The sequence below is a fragment of the Camelus ferus genome, chromosome 15 (genome assembly GCF_009834535.1).
Source record: "Camelus ferus isolate YT-003-E chromosome 15, BCGSAC_Cfer_1.0, whole genome shotgun sequence".
NCBI classification, from domain to species: Eukaryota; Metazoa; Chordata; class Mammalia; order Artiodactyla; family Camelidae; genus Camelus; species Camelus ferus.
This window is the reverse complement of record NC_045710.1, coordinates 45,331,570-45,352,781: the sequence shown is the minus strand read 5'-3', so window position 1 is coordinate 45,352,781 and position 21,212 is coordinate 45,331,570. Positions and strand designations below refer to the sequence as shown.

The 21,212-nt window shown below is 38.9% G+C and overlaps 1 protein-coding gene across 7 annotated transcripts in view; it reads right to left on the bottom strand.

The window, feature by feature from the left end:
- The window catches only part of LOC116669001 (EH domain-binding protein 1-like), a 197,534-nt gene that overhangs the window by 70,918 nt on the left and 105,404 nt on the right, over nucleotides 1-21,212 (bottom strand). For 2 of the 7 annotated variants that reach the window (XM_032497652.1, XM_032497651.1), the window contains one exon: nucleotides 6,308-6,713. In XM_032497652.1, coding sequence (XP_032353543.1) covers nucleotides 6,308-6,411 — 104 coding nt within the window. In that variant the 5' untranslated portion in view covers nucleotides 6,412-6,713. The other 5 variants (XM_032497650.1, XM_032497653.1, XM_032497649.1 and 2 more) reach the window with 5 other exon arrangements.

The window sequence follows — 21,212 nt, the reverse complement described above, 5'->3', positions numbered from 1 at the left end:
ACTGCTGCGTCACTAGGCACTGGACATCCAGACATCCGGGAGGGAGCCTGACCAACTCCATTCTCACTATACTCTATCATTCAAGGACTTTCCTCTGGAAGTTACCTCCTGTCCCAGCATATCATCACTTTTTCCTTCTTTACCAATTATTTCCATCAGCTTAAAATGTGCTGAAACATCTTCCATGCAAAAGGTGTACCTTGACCTCTTGTCCCTCTTCAGCTACTATCTAGTTCTCCAGTTTATAGCAAAATTTTCCAGAAAAAGCACCCATACTAACTGTATCCACTTCCTTTACTCTAACCCAGTCTAATCACGCTTTCATCCCCACCACTCCACTGAAGCCATTCTTCAAGGTCACCAGCTCTTTCCAACTTGCCAAATCTAATGGTCATCTTGCTCAACCTCTCAACAGTATTTGACATACCTAAACACTCCTTTCCTGTTACATTTGGCACTTGGTTCCTTGGAAAGCGCACTCTCCAAATTTTCCTCCCACCTCACTACTGCTTGCTTTCAGTCTCCTTTGCTTGCTCTTTCTTTTCTTCCCCACCTCTATATGCTGACGTTCCAAGGCTCAGTCCTCAGTCCTCTTAATCTATGTGAATACCATAGGAATTTCCTAGGGCCCCACAGTCATAAATTCTATCTATATACTAAGAAATTCTAGCCTCTTCTCTCCCTTGAGCTGGAGACTCTTATAATCAACTGTTTAATTAATATCTCCAGGTGGATGTCCCAAACTTTAAGAAAAGCGAAGCCAATTCTTGCTTTCTCCTTCACGCCAAACCTTTTCCTCCCCTGTGTCCCCCATCCCTGTGGTTAGTATCACATTTACCTGGTGGCTCAGGCCAGGACCCTATGATCATTATTGAGCCATCTCTCACTGTACATTGTATCCAATCCATCATTAAGTCCTGTCAACTATACCTTCAAAAAATTTATTTCCAGTTAACATGGGTTTATATATTTATCAAAACTTACTGAACGATATACTTTAAATGGATGCATTTTATTGTATGTAAAAGTGTAAATTATACCTCAATAAAGTGTGGTAGGGGCACATGTGTGTGTTATCTGCCTCCATACAACCATTTCTCACCACCTCCCCCACTGTCTCTTTGCCACTTGGACTACTGCAACAACCTCCTGGCTTCCATTCTTACTCAAGACAGTTCACATTCCACAAAGTATCCAGAATACTCTTTTAAAAACGTAAATGATATTATGTTACTTCCCTGCTCAGACCTCTCCAATGGCTTTCTATCACATTTAAAATCCAAAAGCACTCACTTACCATGATCTCAAGACCATATGTGATCTAAAGCCAACCTACCTCTCAGACCTCACCTGTTACCATTTTGCCCCTCATTCTTCTGTGTTCCAGACACACTGGCCTTCCAGATACTTTTATAATAATTCAATTAATTATTTTTTTAATGTATTTCAATAGTAGGTTTTTAACATCAAGGCTGATGTACCAGCTCACTCAATTAGACGGTCAACAGAGAAATGTTCGCTTAAGCCACCCAAAGAAGTGGATCTGGATGAGGACTTATTAATGGAATTTAGCCTTCATAAACTCAAGGTAATACTTACAGTGCATGTAGCATTCTAACATCTAGCTGGAAAACTAACTTGGGGTCAGTTATAGACAGCCTGGAACATCAGATTAAGGAGTATATTTTATCTAACAGGCCAAGATCACAAACTTAAGCACTGAGAAGAGCTACTGTTTTTGACTTTTCAAATCCTGAGGTCACAAGGTTTGCAAAAGGGTGTTGAATAATGAAGGAAATGAGTTACTTTCAGGGATATATGCACCTTTTTGTACCTCTAGAATTCTGAACCATGCAATACCTATTTTAAAAATAAATTATAATTAAAAGTATATTTAAAAACAAGAAAAAGGAATTTTTATATGACAGAAAAATCAGAAATAAGTATATTTATGCTTTTTGGGGAAAAGTTTATAGTACTTTAAATACTTTCTGAATGTCATAACTAACACTTATATAGAAGAAATAAAAATATAGATAAAATAGGTTCATACATGTAGTTAATACAGAGACATACAAAAAATATATAATACACAGAAAATATAACATGGTTCTCATCATGTATTAGGGAGATTCTATCATAATTGAATTCTGCAACCTAAATTAACATAACCACAATTTGCCAATTTTCAAGTCGTTTCCTTAAACACCTGAATAGCCACTGAAAGCACACAAGTGAAGACTTCTGTCAGAAATCTAAAGGCCTGCAGGTGATAAAAGAACAAGACACGAAGCAAAGAGAGAAAAGGCAGCACAGTGTTTCTCTCAAATTCATTTTCAGTGGCCAGTCTCACCACTTGCCAACAGCTACATCAGTGAAGTGAGATAAATAATTAAATGACTTGGGGACAACAATAAGAGAAAGGGATATAAACCCTTATCATCTCCAAAGCTGCTAGAGCCTCTACCTGGAAATCGAGGAGGTCTGGACTTCACAGGATAGTATTCTTTCCTCAGATGAATAAAAGTCATTCTGTTTTTTGTTCCTGACCTAAGTTCTAGAGCCACTATACCAGGGAAGAATCAGGAATTAGACCCTGTTGAACTTAGGGATCAGACCACATCAAACTGGGCAAGGGCAAAATACTAAAAGACGGCAACGAAGAGAAGTGTGAGAAAGTAGAGACCCCAAACTTTCTAATCTATAGAATCTAACCTTTGATCAAGGGTAAAACACTGAGAATTTGCTCATGGCCTAGATCTAAAAGAAGATGGCCTCTTGAAACCCTTACCTTCATCCTGTTATCTGTCCCGTCCAGGGTCATAGTCTATGACCATGACAAGACAACACGGGGAACATTTCTCCTCTTCTTAATCACAGAAATAACGCACACATCCTGATTCCCATTACCCTCTTCCATCAATACTCTATGCCTTTCCAGAGTCCCCTGAGTTTCATCTTCACTCCCTGAGTTTCAAATATATGCAGAAATCAGTGTATTTTAAACATACTTTATCCTAGAGTCATGAATGGGCACTTGGTAAGACTGAAAACATTATTTTAAAATACTGCTTCTTAAATTTTAATATGCATAATACTATGGATCTTATTATGAAATGCAGATTGATTCAGCAGGTCTGGAGCAGGGCCTGAGAGACAGCAGTCCTAACAGGTTCCCAGGCTCTGCAAGTTCTACTGCTTCTCAGAAAACACTTGAAGCAGCAACGTTCTAAAGGGTAATGGCACCTGTATACACCGGTTACCTCCAAAGGCAAAATCCCAGAGGAATGCTAACTATTCTTTCTTTTTATCTTTTATTCCTTCTTCTCTAATTTATAATAATAGATCTATTTTCTTATCCTCTCAATACTTACAATTTATCTTCAATACCTCTTTCCTTTTATTCAATTGGCATCTCTAAATTTCCTTCCTCTCCTTTTATTTTTTCCATATCCCCAAAACAATACCTAAAATGTAAAAGCAGCTGACAAAATATGTTCTTACTATATATTCAAGTCTATTCTTATTCTTATGTCCTTTAAATAGATTCTAATTCTGCACACACATCCAATAATTTAAGAATTCTTTTAAGCATCAAACTAAGGAATGAAAAAGAAAATGATAGGATGTAAGTATAGAAACTGGGCCTAATCTGTGTGTATCACAAGGATCCTATGCAAAATAAGGCAAAAGGTACACTAACTTAAAGTCATTACAACAAATTTTTATACAATGAAAAGATTTTAAAGCTCTAGGGATCCACTTAAACAAAATTCCAGTACATCAAATAAATATATTATTCTTTGGGCACTGTCACCTTATTAGCTTTAAATTATATTTTTAGATGAGAGAAAAAATGTAAAATAGCTAGAACTAAACGTCTAAAAATTCTAGAATATGTAAATGCTTTTAGTGTGATAAGGCCACACCCTATCATAAAGATCTAATTTAATAGGTATACCATAATGTCCATGCCTAAAAATTATGAAGCCAACTATTCACCTATAATCAAGTTCAATTTTCATTCTTGCTTTCACCTTGAGGCACATTAACAATAACTTATATAGTTCCCAAAGGGTGGGTGCGGAAATCCAGGAATGCTGCAAACTGTGGGGAAGAAACCGATGTTGTGACTGAAGAATGATCTGATATGTTCTATTTCCCTTAAGAAAAGAGATTCAAATTTAAGCATCTTAAAGTTGATGCCCCCAGTATACTGCCAAGTTACAAAATACTTGTAATCAGGATCTTCCTCATGCAATTCCTAGCTTGGTTAGTAGTACATCCAGTCCTCCAAGCCAGAAATATGGGTGTCAACCTAGGCCTTTCCCTCTCCCTCATCCTCATTCTTTCCAGACCCCTACTGAAATGACCATCAAGTCCTATCCATTCTGTGTCCTAACTGTTCCTCTAGTCTGTTCTCTCCATTCCTTCTGCCACTGCCTCAGTCTAAGCCTTTTCTCTCACCTCATCCATTGCAACAGCTACCCCACCATCGCTGCCTCCAGTCACCCTTTCCACTCCAGTCATCCAGATGATTCTCCAAGATGTAAACCTAATGTCTCTTCTGCTCAGAACCTTTCACTATGTTTCCATCACCCAGAGAATAAAGTCCAAGCCATGTATGACCACACTTTTTTATGATTTGAATCCTGCCTGCCTCTCAAACATGATAGTCCACTGCACTCCCCCCATCCTGCACTTTAAGCCCCATGATTATCCAACTACACTGCTTGAACTTCCAGCACACCACATGCTTTTTAATGCCTCCATGCTTTTGCATAGCCTGTTGCTTCAGACTAGAATATCCTTCATTTCTTCCCCCTTAGCATTCTGGCCAACTACTATGAATCTTTCAAAACTCAGCTCAGCTCCCAGAAAGCCATCCCAAGGCCCCACCCCTATGATTAAAGAATTGATTGTTTCTTTCCCTGCCAACTTTATAAGTAATAATGGAATCTACTGGACATTTACTATGTGCCTGACATTGTTTCAAGCATTTTACATGTGTTACTCATTTCATATTCACAGTAACCCTTCTTATGAAGTGATACCAGTATTACCTTTGTGGATATGGAAACTATCACAGAGAAGTAAATAATCTCTCCCCAAGGATATCCAACTGTTAAGTGATGGAGACATTAAAATCCCTCCATCCTACATATTTATATTATTGCACCTATCACAGTGAATTTATTTACACAACTGTCATTACCCTAGACTGCGAGCTCCTTGAGGGTGGGGATTATGTCATATTCAATTCTAATGCCACAGTGCCTAGTATAAAGTAGGCAATCAGTACACATATTTCTTGAGTTGCATATAACATTCCTAACAAGTTCAAGAGAAAAGCATTCAGAAACTAGTTTCCAAATAAATATTCAAATATGCTTTAAGAGTTCTAGAGTAGAGCAAGCTATATTTTTTCATCTAATAAAAAGGATGTTAAAAAGAGGGATTAATACAGACATGAGATTACAGTCTATGCGGGCAATGAAATGGACTTACTTTTGCAGTAACACTGCTTAATCACTGCAATAAATCAAAACCCAAAGCACCATTTGCTTAAGATTAACTTTCTTCTCTGACTAAGTAAGAATTTTCCTTGCTTATCATTCAGGGCAGTGAAAAGAAAGTTCTAAATTCACTTTGCTCAAGTGGAAAGAAGCAAGTCATAGACCAGCACTACTAACTGCTTCCTTAAATCTGGCCAAGAAATGTATCCCATTAGGCAATTAAAATAAAACACAGTTGCCTGCCTGACTAAGCATATAACAAAAGGATTTCTGAGGTTGTGTGGACTGGCATTCTATTATTCAAGTAATAAAAAATTCTTTATTTTAAACACAAAAAAAGAAAGATCAAGAACAAAATAAAACAGATCATCACCCCACGAGAATGTAGACTTCTGTATTAAAACTCTATTGAAACAGACACATATGTTACATCAAAATATACACATTTACAATACTTCAATAGCCATTCTCTATGTCTCCTTGAAATTACAAAAATCAAAGTTACTCTAACACTAATGATGAAAGACCTCAAGCCAAATCTACTGTACTAAGTGTGCTCTCCTAGTTACAGTCCTCTGAACCATACTGAAGTACAGTAATTAAAACCCACAGGGACAGTACCAGCAGCAACAGAGCACAGCATAGTACTTGTTAGAGTAATGTGCACCCCGCCCAGCTTTGACACACTTGTGCACTACAGAAAGGTAAATCTGCTGTCAGAAGAAACAGAGCTTAGGCCACAATGAGTTTAGGCCACAGCACAGAAAACTCCACGCCCAGGCACGTCTTACCATTTCTTGGTACATTCAACCATCAGCTCCTGGTAGGAGGCCACAAACTGGAACTTGGATGCATGTTTTCCCACACGCTGCAGTCTCTTCCAAACTGAAGCCATGATGATCAGTCAAAACAGTAAAGCAGTTCTGGGTGAGCAACACAGCAGCTTTAACAAAGCAGAGGGTCCAAAGCAAAGGAGCTTTGCATGTATGTCTGTACTTAAAAAAAAACTCAACTACAACTTGAAATGATGTTTGGGGTCCATAAGTCTTCTCCCTGTCTCACAGGGTAAATCCCATCTTAGATGAATGGCCCAGTCAAGAACAGTATGACACACATGACAGGATGAGTAGGAGGAGGTTCCCTCATGGAATCATCACCATTCCACCTCAGGGGCTATATGATGTGTATTCTGGAGAACTGAAAAGCAAAACAAAGAGAAAAAATATGAGGAGAGAAGCATGGGAAGGTACTAACCACCCATGTTAGGTAACACTGCAACAGACAACCCCAGTTCTCCGCATGTTCCTCAAACAATGAAACAAAACACCAACCTCAAAACCCAGTAACATCAAGGATGCAAGACACCAAGCAAGAAATTACAATTCACACCGAAGACGTAGAGCAACACATCAGGTAATCAGCATCAACAACAATCGAGAGACGAAAGTCGGGCCCTACCCCCGCCCTCAGCATCACAGAAGGGCGAGCAGAGCGGGAAAGTCTAGAGATGCTGTTTAATGTCCACCACCAGTCAGAGGGAGAAGTGGAGTATTTTCAAATAAACTTTGTTCTTCAGTCGATAATCAATAGTCTCGAGCCCTAGAATATGTGCGTTGAACAAATTAAGGAGCGTAGAAGAATGCTGTTGTTCAGAGGGAGGGGGAAATGGATGGGGAAAAAGGAGTGGAGGGAAATCTCAAGGCAGAGAGAGGGCAGTGTCCCAGCTCCAGGCCACTTGGGCTCTCCTTCACCTTCGCTGCCAACCGAAGGGAAATGGAAACTCCTGCCTGGGCGTGAGGCAATGACCAGCGGGGCCAGTACACGGTGCGGGGTCCGGTGCCTCCCTCCCCCATCCTCAGGGAACAGTCCGCCGGAGCCTCCTCTCCTCACGCAGAGCCCAGACCCCTGCCCCCCGGCGGAGGCAGGCTGTGGCTCGCCTGCGGTCCCTGTCACCCAGACGATGCCAGAAGATCCCAGCCCGGTCCCCGAGCCCCGGCCCCGCCGCACGTCCACTCCCGCCCCTTCCTCACACCTCTAATCCCGCTGTCGGGCTGAGTCTGGCCCGGTTCCCTCCTCAGCGCCGCTCCTCCGTTGCCGCCGCAGCAGCAGCCGCCGCCGCCGCCACCGAGTCCTCCATCCCCGCCGGAGCCACATGGAACAGCCGAGCCAGCAGCGGCGCTCCCGGGAGCCGGGGTCTGCAGCCCCTCAGGCGGACCGCGCGCCTCACGCCCGCCCCCTCCCGGACGGAGTCGCCCCGCGACCGTCCCCCACCCTACAAAACCCTGACAGAGCCGCCGCTCAGCGCCCAGCACCCCCTCCCCCGCCTTCCTTCTCCGCCACCATCATCATTACCTCCCCCGCCGCACCTCTCACACTAACCCTACCCACGGCGGCTCAACCTCCGTCCGCCCCGCCGCCATTGGCCGGGCCCCGCGCTTGCCCCGCCCACCTCGGCGGCCGGGCCTTTGAGCGGCGGGGGCGCCTCATTGGCCGACCCGGGTGCCCATCACAGGGCTCCACCTCCCCACCCCCCACCCACTAGTTCTGGAGGTGTTTTTCCCGCAGCCGGAACGCGGCGCATAGTCTACCCTTCTTGAAAAAAAATTGGAACCCACTAAGGACAATCCCGCCCATTCCTCTGATTGGCTTGGAGGGGGGACGCGATAAGTGGGAAGGAGTAAGGAGTGTTTATAGTGATCTGGAAGGTGGTTGCCGAAGGTGGATGTCCATCAAAAGCGCGCCGGGTGAGGGGCGGGGTCTGAGAGCAGATCCCGGGTCTGGTTTCGCTGCAGCTGTGGGAAGAGCGGCTGCTGTGGCTTTTCTCCTGTTCTCTCTCCTATCCCCACCCTAGGAGCTGGGCGCGCCCTCTCTGCCACTAGCTACTAGGGGGTTTGCGCACACAGCCTTTGCTTCACCTTCTGGGGTTTTTCCTCTGACAAACTGTAATGACCCCGCCAGCTTCTGCCTGACATTCAGTCAACTGGTCCTCAGTGAACCAAATTCAGTAAGCTGAGCTAGACACAAAATGTTCACGGTGCACTTTCTTCTCGTTCTGATTCTTTAACATTTCTTTGAATCTTAGTTTCTTCCCTTCGCTGTCGGTCTTTTTCCTCTGGTAGGAACTGTAGATGGATTTGGGAGTGCTTGGTATATGGAAAGGCAAAGCAGAGGATGACATAAACTAAGGAGCCTGTGAGAGCAGGAGCACTTAACCTTGTTAAAAGAGCCAAGGACCCCTTTGAGAATATGATGAAGGCTATAGATCCTTTCCCAAGGAGGAAAATATGCTCTATCACAAAACACAAAAATTTGCTTTCAGTTTTAATTGGTTCACAGACCACCTGTGTAGAGAAAGAGGACCAAAAATGAAATCTGGGGGGGAATCTCAATATTTGAGGAAGAAGCAGAGTAAAGTGGGAAAGACACTGAGAAGGGAATGGTCAGAAAAGTAGGAACACCCTACAAGCAATGGGCAAATAGTATGAAAAAAGAGGGGAGCTATCACGTGAAAAGAAAATAAGCAAGATGGGTCCTGGAAACAATTAAGGGTCATTCTTAATCTTACTAAGGATAGACAGCAGGGTGCATGGACAAAGTAGCTTGAAAGGTGTCAGGGTCTAGGGAAGAAATCTTTGAAGGACTGGAAGTAGGGCAGTAATGGGTGAGAGTTGAGTTCATGTAGAAATAGGCAAGAGAAAGGAGAGAGAAATATTGAAGAATCAGGTTAGAAGGCTTGAACCCAGTATCTAATTATGTTTTCATTTGCAATAAAGAAAGTGATCTAACACCACTATAGTCTTAATTTTAAAATATTAAGATAACTGTAATAATTATATTGATTCTTATTTTGTGTACATCTTACAGTTCTCTGGTGTCCTTCCTGAGTGGTTTACTAAGTCACTGCAACCTACAGCTATCATGATCTCATATAGGGATATATTATTCTGCATCATTAACAGATTTGCGTGTGTGGGCTTTTTTTTTAATGGCTAATTTATAGAAATGGTTATAAACTATTTTGATCTAAGTTGCCCTTCAGGAACAGCCCACATGATAATCAGGAGGGTTTTGCATTCTATTTATTCTTGTTCTTCAGAGGTTCTCAAACTTTCTCATGTGGTTATCCTAGTTTCTTTTAATACTCTTTCCCTTCCTCAAAAAAAAAGAAAAAAGAAAAAAAAAAGAGAGAGATAGAAAGAGAGACGTTATTGTAAAGTAACTGTCTTAAAAGCAATCAGTTTTCAGTAAGTGTCTTTCTTTTAAAGGAAAAGAAGACTATAGGACCCCTAGGGAATCTTTCTCAAGTTGTGGAAAATTTCAAGACACTGACAGAGTTTCTTATAATACAGCTCTTATTTTTAGGGGAAAATTTTCTCTTGGATGTAAACTCTTTTTTTTCATTCTAGCTGCAAAGGTAGCTAAGAAGAGACCAGCTTTAGAAATGAAGGAATTAAAGGCAGACCCTGATGTTGTCCTGTTGCTGAGCTCAAGTTCATAGGCTCCTGGAGGCTTCACGGAGCAGCTATTTCTTCCCTCAAAACTTTCTTTTTTAAAAAATAACCTGTCTGTTAACTAAATTTATTGGAGGACCTTAGAATGTTCTACGACTTTTTTTTGTCCAATTAGCTAATACTGAATACCAACTAAATACTGGGTGCCTCTATAAGGTAGGCCTTATTTCTCTTGTCATATTAAATGCTATTAATAGTACATAAAAGGTACAGTCCCTGTTCTCAAAGACTTTTCAAAAACAGACATTCAGCATGCATGCAAGAAAGTAACACAAACTACTTAACCTCTCTGAGTCCCAGCTTCTTATTCTGTCAAATCATGCTTACTTTGGGATGTCAAGAAGATAGAAGATAGTAATGTAAAGTGCCTGACATGTAGTAAATAGTCAATAAATGATAATTAATCATGTACACCATTGTGTTTGGTAGCAAACATAAACCATCAAAAAACAGACCTTCAAGAATACTTGGGCAATACTTAGTTGCTACTAAACATCACTACCTCAAGGAATAATGAATCTCAAAAGAAACAGTGCTTTTAACATTATTCGTCTCCCATTAATTCAGTGATTAACAAGAGTGGAATACCAGTAACTTATGTAGGCTTAGACTTTTATAATAATTACTAAGAATTCACTTACCCTCAATCCCCATAACTGCCATTCATGCCACATATCATCTGAGATCTTTTGGCACTCTAGAATACACAACATTCTACCATTTTTTTAAGGTTCTCACTCCCCCTACCTACCATCCTACTGACCCTCCCCCTTCCAAGGGGGAACTGCCCACTGTGCTGCTGCCCCTTTCTAACCCCCTGTTTACTCAAGTCTTGATTTATTATCTCCTTCCATACCAGGCTTAATCTACATGTAATAGACCTGTGGATGCAAGTTACTTTAATTGTCCAGTCCATTTGATGCAGGTGTTGACTGCAAAATTATATAGATGTTATACTTAACAGGAGATTCAACATTTAAAATAATTTTCATTTTTGCCTTTAAATATCATCAAGCTTACAGTGAAGATAAAATACAAAAAAATTAGTGGAAAATGCTACCCCAAAAGTTTAAATTTTCTCTGCCATGACAGTTTTGAAATAATAGCAATTAATTTCAAGGGAGCAGCTTTGCCAGTCACTGTTTCAGAAACCCCCCAAATGGAGACTCTAGTCTATGAAATGCAACCACAGACTTGAATTATCATCATTCCCGGTGATAAAATTCTAATCCTTGGATTTTACAGTTTTTGCGGTAACAAATGTCAGAGGTATTATTGCAGGATTTAACTACTAACAGAACTTATCTGTGCCTTAGTCATAGTAATAAGATTTACTTGCAACAATAGCACTGCAGGATTTTGCATTATGTTTTCCAGATACCATGGCAGCTATACAGTACACAACAATATTACTGCAATTTTTAACTGCTAATGAAATTACTTCTTTTAAACCCATAGCAAACAAATTTGCTCGGACAATCCTACAGCAATTTTTATATCCTTAAAAAACTCACTGTGAGAGCCTCAATAAAACCATCTCCTTAATTGAAAAAACAAACAAACAAACAAAAAGCTCACTGCGGCAGGCTAACACTTTTGAAATGTTAACTGAGGTTTTTTTTCTAGGCATTTGTTTTTATCCTAGGGCCTTTCCCCTCCTATACCCACCCCCCACCGGCCCCAGAAGACTCCCTCAGCATAACAGTGTAGAGAAACGGAATTTTTCCTTCTTTTTGAGTTTCAAAATCTTAGCCCTTCAGGGAGTAATGAAACGGATCCAGTTTAGAGACCTGAATTGTTCAATACGATCACCTCTAGCCACATACAACAACTGAACACTTGAAATATGTTTAGTTCAACTTGAGATGTGTTGTAAGCATAAAATATACACCAATTTCAAAGACTTAGTAGGTAAAAGTGAAGGGAATATATCTTCTTAAAAAGTTTTATATTCATTGCCTGTTGAAATGATAATATTTTAGATGTATTGGATCAAAAACTACATTAAAATTAATTTTACCTATTACTACTTTTTTAATGTGGCTACTGGAAAAATTTTAATTACATGTCATATTTCTACCGGACAGTACTGGCATAAATAATAGTAAAACTTCCTTTCCTGAGATAAGAAATGGATTTCCTGGACTAAAACAGGAAGAAGTTGGGTGGAGAGTAACGGGAGGCTCGGTGTGGTGGGTCCCAGAGAACAGGACTCACTGCCCTATTCTCACTCTATCCTGGCAGAAGCCTTGGTGAAGGGCAACTGAAACGGCAGGACCTATCTATGGGATCTGAGAGCTGAGACAGATCATTTCATTCTTAGGTGGCAAGACTCTAAAGAGAAGAAAAAAGTGGGCCCTGTATCTAGTTCAGCCAGGACCTCAGAGCAACACAAGTTCAACAGAAACTTCTGTGATGAGCAAAATGTCCTATACCTGGCTGCCCAATCCAGAAGCCTCTAGCCACTGGGTTTGTTGAGCACTTGAAATGTGGCTACTGTAACTGAGGAGCTGGAGTTTTAATATTATTTAGTTTAAATTAACTTAAATGTAAATAGCTGCATGGGGCTGGTAGCTACAACAGGACAGTGAAACCTTACATGGTACCATGGAGGTCCTGGAAGCCCAACATGATGATTCTCAGACACCCAAATGGGTGCAGAGGCAGCAGAAGCCACCAGATCTAAAGGGCCTTGCTAACAAACCAAGATCCACCCAGCAGCAATCTGTGGGGCTAGCTGCAACTGAGGAAGGATGTAGATCAGAAATCTTCGGGGAGACAGCACAGTAAAGGAAGAGCAAGGATCAAATGTTCCATCCCCTCCCTCTGACATGCTAATCCTATGGAAGCCTCCTCAATTTAGATGCAATCCCTGCCAAATTGACTATGATTAAGTGTCTGCCACCCCTTATAAAATTAGAGCTTGAAATAGAAATTGAATTGAGTTATGGAAAAATGAAATTATGTTTCTTGCAAACCTAAATTTTTTTAGATTGAAATCTGTAAGTAGAAGTAATAATTCTAACAAAATACTTAGAAATCTGTTTATTCTTTTAAAAGGTAGCCCTTTGTCCTCTATCATTATAGGATCCAAGTTCTTTGGTTGACATGAAAGCTTAGAAAAGCTGTATCAGAAAACTATCTTTCAACTAAAAACAGAGTATCCTTTTGTGAAATTGTTTCTGTTCCAGTTACCCATGAATGAATTTTGCCATTAGTCATAATCAATCTTTGCACATTGAAACTGAAATGGCAGTAATTCCAGGACCTCAATTATGTTCTAAACACCCAGTTTTGCCCAGCCCCACAACATCTAGAAAAGGCCAACCTGGGCCTGGTTGGTGGAGACAGAGGAGCAACCTTGACTGCTTTGAAATTCAGAGACACACAGAAACAAATCTACAGATAGCACTCGTTGGTGATTCAGTAGGCCTAACTCCTGTTGTTAATCTGGAGCAACCTATGAATGATTAGAGGGCTCAGAAATCTTCAGGAATATATTACAAGTGATGATGATATGCAAAATGTGGCTACCCAAAGTGTTAGCAACAGCACAGCACAGGCATCAATCAGAGTGGATCAGTCAGGAACCATTAGGCCAGCTATCCTATTGCTGACCAGCTAAAATATCAGCTCTGTCTCTAGAAAACCTTTGCTGGTCGGTGCCATCCTCTCAGTCTGAACCTTCAGATTACTCCAAATAATTTCATGATGGTAAAGTTCCAGGCCACAACTGCTGTGTGTACCAAGGTAAACGCAGTTATGAGAGATAATTCACACATTGCCAATAAGTTGGCCATTACTGGGGTTATTGCAGAAAAGGTTTGAGTTGGGATTAGGAGCCCTTTCTGAGAAAGCCTTTGCTAAATTTAATAGATTTATCTCCTATAAAATCAGTAGAGATTCTTGACCAAGGTTTATTGGTCATTTCCCATGAAATGTTAAGAGCGTTCAATGAATTATACAGAGTAGACTGACCTCTGCTTCTTTTCTTCTATGTTTTCAGGAATTGGAATAAATTCTGAGTAACCAGATATAGCATGCAGCCAGTGTTTTCCTCTGAGTAATTCCTGGATGACTATATTTAGTATGAACAAGACAGTATCATTGACATCTTCTGAAATAATAAGGCTAGATAGGAAAGGCAAAGTAAACCGGTAGGAATTTACAATCTTGGAGGGCATTGAATACCTTCCATGTGGTATAGAATCAAAGCATTTCCATCTCAAACAGTGCAAAAAAACAACAAGCTGAAGTCAGGCAGAACCCTACTTACCAAGGCACCGGACATGGACCAAGGGAAAGTAACCCTGTTGCAGACACTTGTCCCAAATTAGTAGAGTTGGAAAGGAAACTCAACTTTCAGAGGTCAGGATTAACTCATGCACAGTTTGGGCAATCTGCTGGGCAGGACAAACTGGAGAAAAGTTCCAGGGCAAAGGCAGTAACATGGGAGCCAGAGAGAACTGCCATATCGTTCCAGATGTCTCTTTTTACAGCAAGAGAACCCATTAGTGACTGGGCTAGAGATAGTAGAATATAGCCTGCTAAGTAAAGAGGACTTCATGAGAGCTGCTAGTTACTTTTTTATATTTTGTTGCAACTTTGGGTTGCTATTTTTATATAGTCCCAATAATGAAAAATTGATACCTTTCTCCAAGGAAATAAAGTCAACTGTTGAGCAAGACTTCAGTTTCTGTGCCATAGTTCAGACTTATAAAGAAATCCTGATATCCGCAACATTAAAAATCATGATATTTTATCCCTGAAATGATAAATTTAGTCACTTTACATATTGAGTATAGTGCTAAGCCACACTTGTTGAGTAATAATTGTCTGGCATTATCAGCATCCCATTTCTTATTTCAAAAAGGCATGCAAGCACCCTTCTCCTGATAACCAGTATGCTTCAGCATAGAAAAGAAGAACCGTTTACATGTGCATCTTTCTTTGCACAATACCAGCTAAAAGGATGTATACTTAGAGGTCATAACTTGATCATATTTAAAACATTCATTCTTTCCTTGAACAACCCAAGCAAAAGCAGGAGGCCTAGAGTTGATCACTCATTTTCTTTTATTGTTGTAATAACACACTTCCTAGCTACTCACAGAGCTACCTTGTACATGCCTCTTCTCCAGCTTACATCACAGTTTACAAAATAATAAGTACTAAAATCCTGTAGTCAGTTCTCAGTGATACACAGAGTAACTTGTCGAGCACTAATTCATACATATGCTGGAAAGTGAAACCACTACAGTATATGCATGACTGCTCTTCAACACTGCATGCTGTGGATATTTGCAATGCCAAGGAATGATATTTAATCAAACAATTTTGCTAATAGTTCATTCTGCTTTCTCTTATTAAAATTTTATTAATTTTCAGCTGATTTGGTAACCATGTAACTTATATCTAGTTGTGCTACAAGGAGTACAACTTTGAATGATAGTTTTATGATTCTGATTTTCTTTGCTGATATTTTTTGTGAAAAATCCGTTCATTTATTAACAAGTACTTTATTAATTTACAATCTTATAAGTAATATTTATTTTATTAGTTCATGTATTAATAAGTGAACAAGTACTAAGCTCAAAGAATTGTGCTAAGTATTGGGAATGCAGCTCATCAAGAGACAAAACCTCTGCCCTCATGAAGCTCACATTCCTCATCAGTTATAAACCATTATTTAGTGTTTGCTTTAGAAAATCTCAGTTGATGAGAAGTGACTGTGCTTTGTTTAACAATGACACAAAAGCTAATTGATAAAACCATTATAAAAGACAATGTACTAGGGATTAATATTAATAGATTGCCCCCTCACTGAAATTCAACTTTCAGATATTTATTGTTGTGCTTCCAATTTACACCTTGATTTCTTTGTGACTGCTTGTGCAAAGTCACAAATAGACTCTGTCACAGCTCATACAGATTTATAATCTGTACTTGCACTGGAATCCTGTTTATAATTTATGTTTTTTATTTGAATTGTAGTATTTAACATTACTGTTTTATCATTATTTTTATGCTTCATTGAATCTCTTTAGAGATACTGATTCACTTTTTTAAATCATGGATATAAGGCAATCATGAAAATGCAAAGCTAACACATGCCAAAACTGAAATTACATGTCTAAAAAAGATTATCCACAATCTGTTAAATGTTAGCCAAAACAATCCGATCAATGTATTCCTTGGAGCTCATATGCAACTTTTAAGAATGAAATGGTTATTAGAATGTGATAGGATTTTAAGAAACACACATCCATCCTATTTGATTTCCCTCTTGACTCCTTAATTTTTTTTTAATAAAATAACAACAGCTTATTTTCATCGTCCTTTATTCAGAAATATTTTAGCTTTCTTCCTAGATATTCTTAGGGGTAAAATAATTAAAAGTTGACTTTTACTTGTATAGGTTCTATGATTTTTTAAAATGTAAAAATATATATATAAGAGAATAAAGACTCAAAGAAAATACACAAATATATGTTAGGGTATAAAGATTATGAGTGATACCATTTTCTTGTTCAAATTCTCTAATATTTTTAGATTGTTTTTTAGAGTAAAAATAATGATTAAAATTGTATAACTATTAGAGGGAGGGTATAGCTCAAGTGGTACAGCGCATGCTTAGCATGCACAAGGTCCTGGGTTCAACCCCCAGTGCTTCCATCAGAAAACTAAGTAAATAAATAAACCTAATTACCTCCCACTGCAAAAATAATTATAAATTTTTAAAAATTGCATAACTATTGTCTTAGATTGAAGATATTTTATAAATCATTGTGTACTCTTTAAAATGTTCTCTTACTATCTAAAATCTTGCCATCTATAGTTTTTGCTTATAAATCTAATTAATACAAATGAACACTTTCCCCAGAATAAATCCATTCCTAGTACATCTAATGTGTTCTGATTCTGGATCTCTTTTGCCTAACTACTCACTTCAGTCTGGGAGTGGATGAAGACACTTCTTTCACACAAAGTTCTATTCCTATGAATGTCTTCTCTATTTTACATCATAAACAATGGATGGTTTTCACTGGCACTTTTTATGGGTTTGAATTGCTTTATTCAGATTTAGAACCATGAATTTCATGGCCCTGCTGGGTGTTTTCCCCTTTCCCCTCTAATCTGGGGCCCATGTTTGACTCCCCTCATTTTTCCATATTCTGCATGAAGGACTCTGTTCTCTGCTTCCACGTCAAGTCAGGTGACTCAAATAAGCAAATATTTACCAAGAGCCTACTATGTACAAGAAAGTATTGACTTGAGAAAAGAACTATACTTTTTTTGAATGTATAAAAATGTATTAAAATTTTACATGTAAAAAAATGTGTAAGTCATAGTTGGAGACCTCAAGAAATTTAAACTTATTTCAGAGAAAAAAATGTACAAAAAATTAAAATGTAAACTATAACAAATGTAATAGCTTATAAAATATTCAGGTTATAGTTTAAGACAAAATTAAAAGAGATATAAGAAATCCATTGTGGGGGAGGGAAATAGCTTAGTGGTAGAATGCATGCTTAGCATGCATGAGGTCCTGAGTTCAGTCTCCAGTACTTCCACCATACCCATCCCCCCAAAAAATATAAATACAATATGGCTTGTAGTCTGAAGAGACTCGAGCCAGTTATGGTGAATCACACTGAGCATAGGATGAGGCTGAAGTTGAGAGAACTGTGTTACTGATTCAGCTCCATTCTTTACTACCTGTGTCTAGACATAGACACAGATATATCTCTAAGTCAGTCATGCAGGCACAATTCTGGGAAAACTGGTAGAATTCGAGTGCTTAGGAAAGAGAAGCAAATTCCTCTTGGGTTGGTAGCTATAACAATTAAGTATTCTGCTGCCAGTGACCCTCCTACTAGATCAAGCCTACCTGAAAAAGAAGCCAAAACTCAGGAAGCCGAGAAATGAAGCAGAGAAAGAATTGCTTCATTTGTCTCATCTGTAAAATGGGAAATGAGAAAACATAGGCTACCAGGGGTGAGGGCTAGAAGAGATAAATTCTTCAGATCTATTCCAGCTCTGATTCTGTGGTTTTAAATTCCCCTGCCTTTAATAAATGGGTACCTGTGTGCAAAATCAAAAAGAGGCACTTAGAATTTCTAAATAGTTTTTTCACTACGATAGTCTAGTTTTTGCTATCTTAAGAAGGTTGGGTGTTTTTTTGTTTTGTTTTTTGTTTTTGTTTTTGGTCTTTCAATTCCTAACTGACCAAAATTTGAAAATTTATAGTCACAATTTCCACAGTGAGCATGAAGGCAGAATGCTGTCTGTTAGGAACATGAAAGATACTATTCCTAAATGTACCTATTCCTAATTCAGTTGTTTATATCCAGCTCTAAAGGAGAGAGTAAGCCTAAGTCAATTTTGGTCATTTTAAAGCTATTTATGATCAATTATAAACAAAGAAGCATTGATAGAACATATTACTCTTTCTAGAGTATATTGTTTATAATTTCAATGGCAATCCAGCCCAAAAACTTTTTCAGTACGAATTGCTAAAGTTGCTTGAACCCTCTTTAGATGGAGACACCCATGATTCACAATGATTACTTGAATGTGCTGTGAAGAGTTAGAGTACAAAAAGAGTCATATACAAAAATTAACACAAAACAGATCATCCACCTAAATGTTACCAGCTAAAACTACGACACTCTTAGCAGAAACTAAGAGTGAATTTTGTGACCTTGGACTTGGCACTGGTTTTTTTAGAAATGATAATAAAAGCATGAACAACAAAGAAAAATAGATAAATTGTGCTGTATCAAAATTAAGAACTTTTGGAGGGAGGGAATAGCTCAGTGTAGAGTCCATGTAGCATACACAAGGTCCTGGGCTCAACCCCCAGTACTTCCATTAAAATAATAATAATAATATTAGGTAGATAAATAAGTGAACCTAATTACCTCCCCTCACCCCCCCAAAAAAACCCCAACAACAATGACAAAACAAATTAAGAACTTTTGTACTTCGAAGACATCATCAAGAAAGTGTAAGACAGCCAACAAATGAGAGAAAATATTAGCAAATCACATATCTGATAAGGGGCTTCTATCTAGAATATATAAAGAATTATCAGAACTCAACAATAGATAATCTAATTTTTAAATTGACAAAGGATTTAAATAGACATTTCTCTGAAGAAGATATATAAATGACCAATAAGCATATGAAAAATGCCAACATCACTTACCATCAGGGAAATGAAAATCAAAACCATAATGGGTTATCATTCCACACCCATTAAAATGGCTTAAAATCAAAGACAGGCAATAACAAGTGCTGGTGAGGATGCCCCCAAATTGAAGCCTATTGCTGGTGGGATTGTAAAAAGGAACAGCCACGTTGGAAAAGTTTGGTAGTTCCTCAAAGTGTTAAACATTGAGTTACTACGGGACCCAGAAATTCCACTCCTAGTTATGTGTACATATACCTAATAGAAATAAAAACATATGCCCACACAAAAACTTGTACATGATTATTCATAGCAGCATTATTCATAATAGCCAGAAAGTAGAAAGAACCCAAATTCCATCAGCTGATGAATGAATAAACAAAATGTGGATATCCATCCAATGGAATATTAGCTATAAAAAGGAATGAAATACTGATACATGCTACAACATGGATGAACCCTTGAAAACATGCTAAGTGAAAGAGGCCAGTCACAAAAGACCTCATACTCTATGATTCCATTTCTATGAAACATCCATTGTACGCAGATCCATAGAGATAGAAAGTTGGTTAGTAGTTACCCAAGGCACAGTGAAAAGGGTTATGGAGGAGTGGTAGCTAATGGGTATGGAGTTTCTTTTTGGGGTGATGAAAATGTCCTAAAATTAGTGGTGATAGTTGCACAGCTCTGTGGATATAAAAGAACACTGAATTGTACGCTTAAAAGGATCACATAAAAGGTGACACTTATGGTATGTGTTTTATAGCTCATAAAATAGAATTTAAGAAAACTAGAATTTCAAAACAGACCACTGACGAAAGACACTTGCTGGTTATATTATTCTACAGCCATATTTAACCACAAGTCACAAGACAACTGAATATACTGGACAGCTCAGCAAAATATAATATTCTAACACAGAAATTTAACGTGTGAAAGTACTCTACACTTGAAGTTAGGAGATGTAGCATCTAGTTTTTCCTGAACCCCAACCCAAGTTTGGAGGCAAAGATTGTTCATTACCTCTGAATACCCATTCCCCTTTTCTCTCTAGCAATAAGAACCCCAGATTTTAGCTGAGCCATTTTCATTCAGCTGCAGACCTGCTAGCCGCTTTTGCGGTTAAACGTTGCTATGTGCTGAAGTTTGGCTAAGTCTTGTGTGTAAATTCCAGGAAGACTCCTGAGAGGGAGAGAATGTACATTTCCTTGTCCCTCTATCCTATTGCTGGAATACAGTTGGGTTGGCTGGAGTGCTAGCAGCTATCTTGGACCACGAGGATGAGGAATGGCAAAGTGGCAAACTGGAATGAGCCTGGGTCCCTCACATATTTGTAGAACCACTATACTTACTCTGTATTGCCTACCACCAGACATCTTTTATATGAAACAGAAAGAATCACATAAGCCACAGTTATTTTGTTTTTTTCTGGCACATGTAAAGGTACATTAATCCTAAATAATATACTGGGTTTCTGGAGAGTAAAGAGGAAAAGGCCCTTTAGTTTTGAGAGGAAGAGGTTACTGTTTAAAAAGAAGTTAAAGCCCTCTCTCTGGATGGAACAACTTTCTAAATTAACCTGATAGCATGCAAGTACTCTTGATTTGATCCTCAAAAAGTTTGCCGACAATGACAAAAATACCTAGAACTGTGCAAATCTGTTTGTCATCACTGCACCTGCCTCCTTCCCCTGGTATTTTCATATCAGCTGAGATCAGCCAGAAAATTCCAAACACTGTGTGTTTCAAATTTGATTAGTTTGTAGGGAGAGGGCAGGATCTTTCCTATGAAATAAGTTTCTAGTGGTATTCTAATTTGTAAGTTTACTCCAGTTTCCTAACTTTGACTAAATATATATGGTTACTTAGCATGTGATGGGGGAAGCATAAGAAGAGTCCCTGGTAAGGGGGGAGGTGATAAAAATTTTAACTGGTCATTATTTGTTTACAATCTTATTCAGTAATTATTCTGAATTAGTCAATTCAAAAGCCC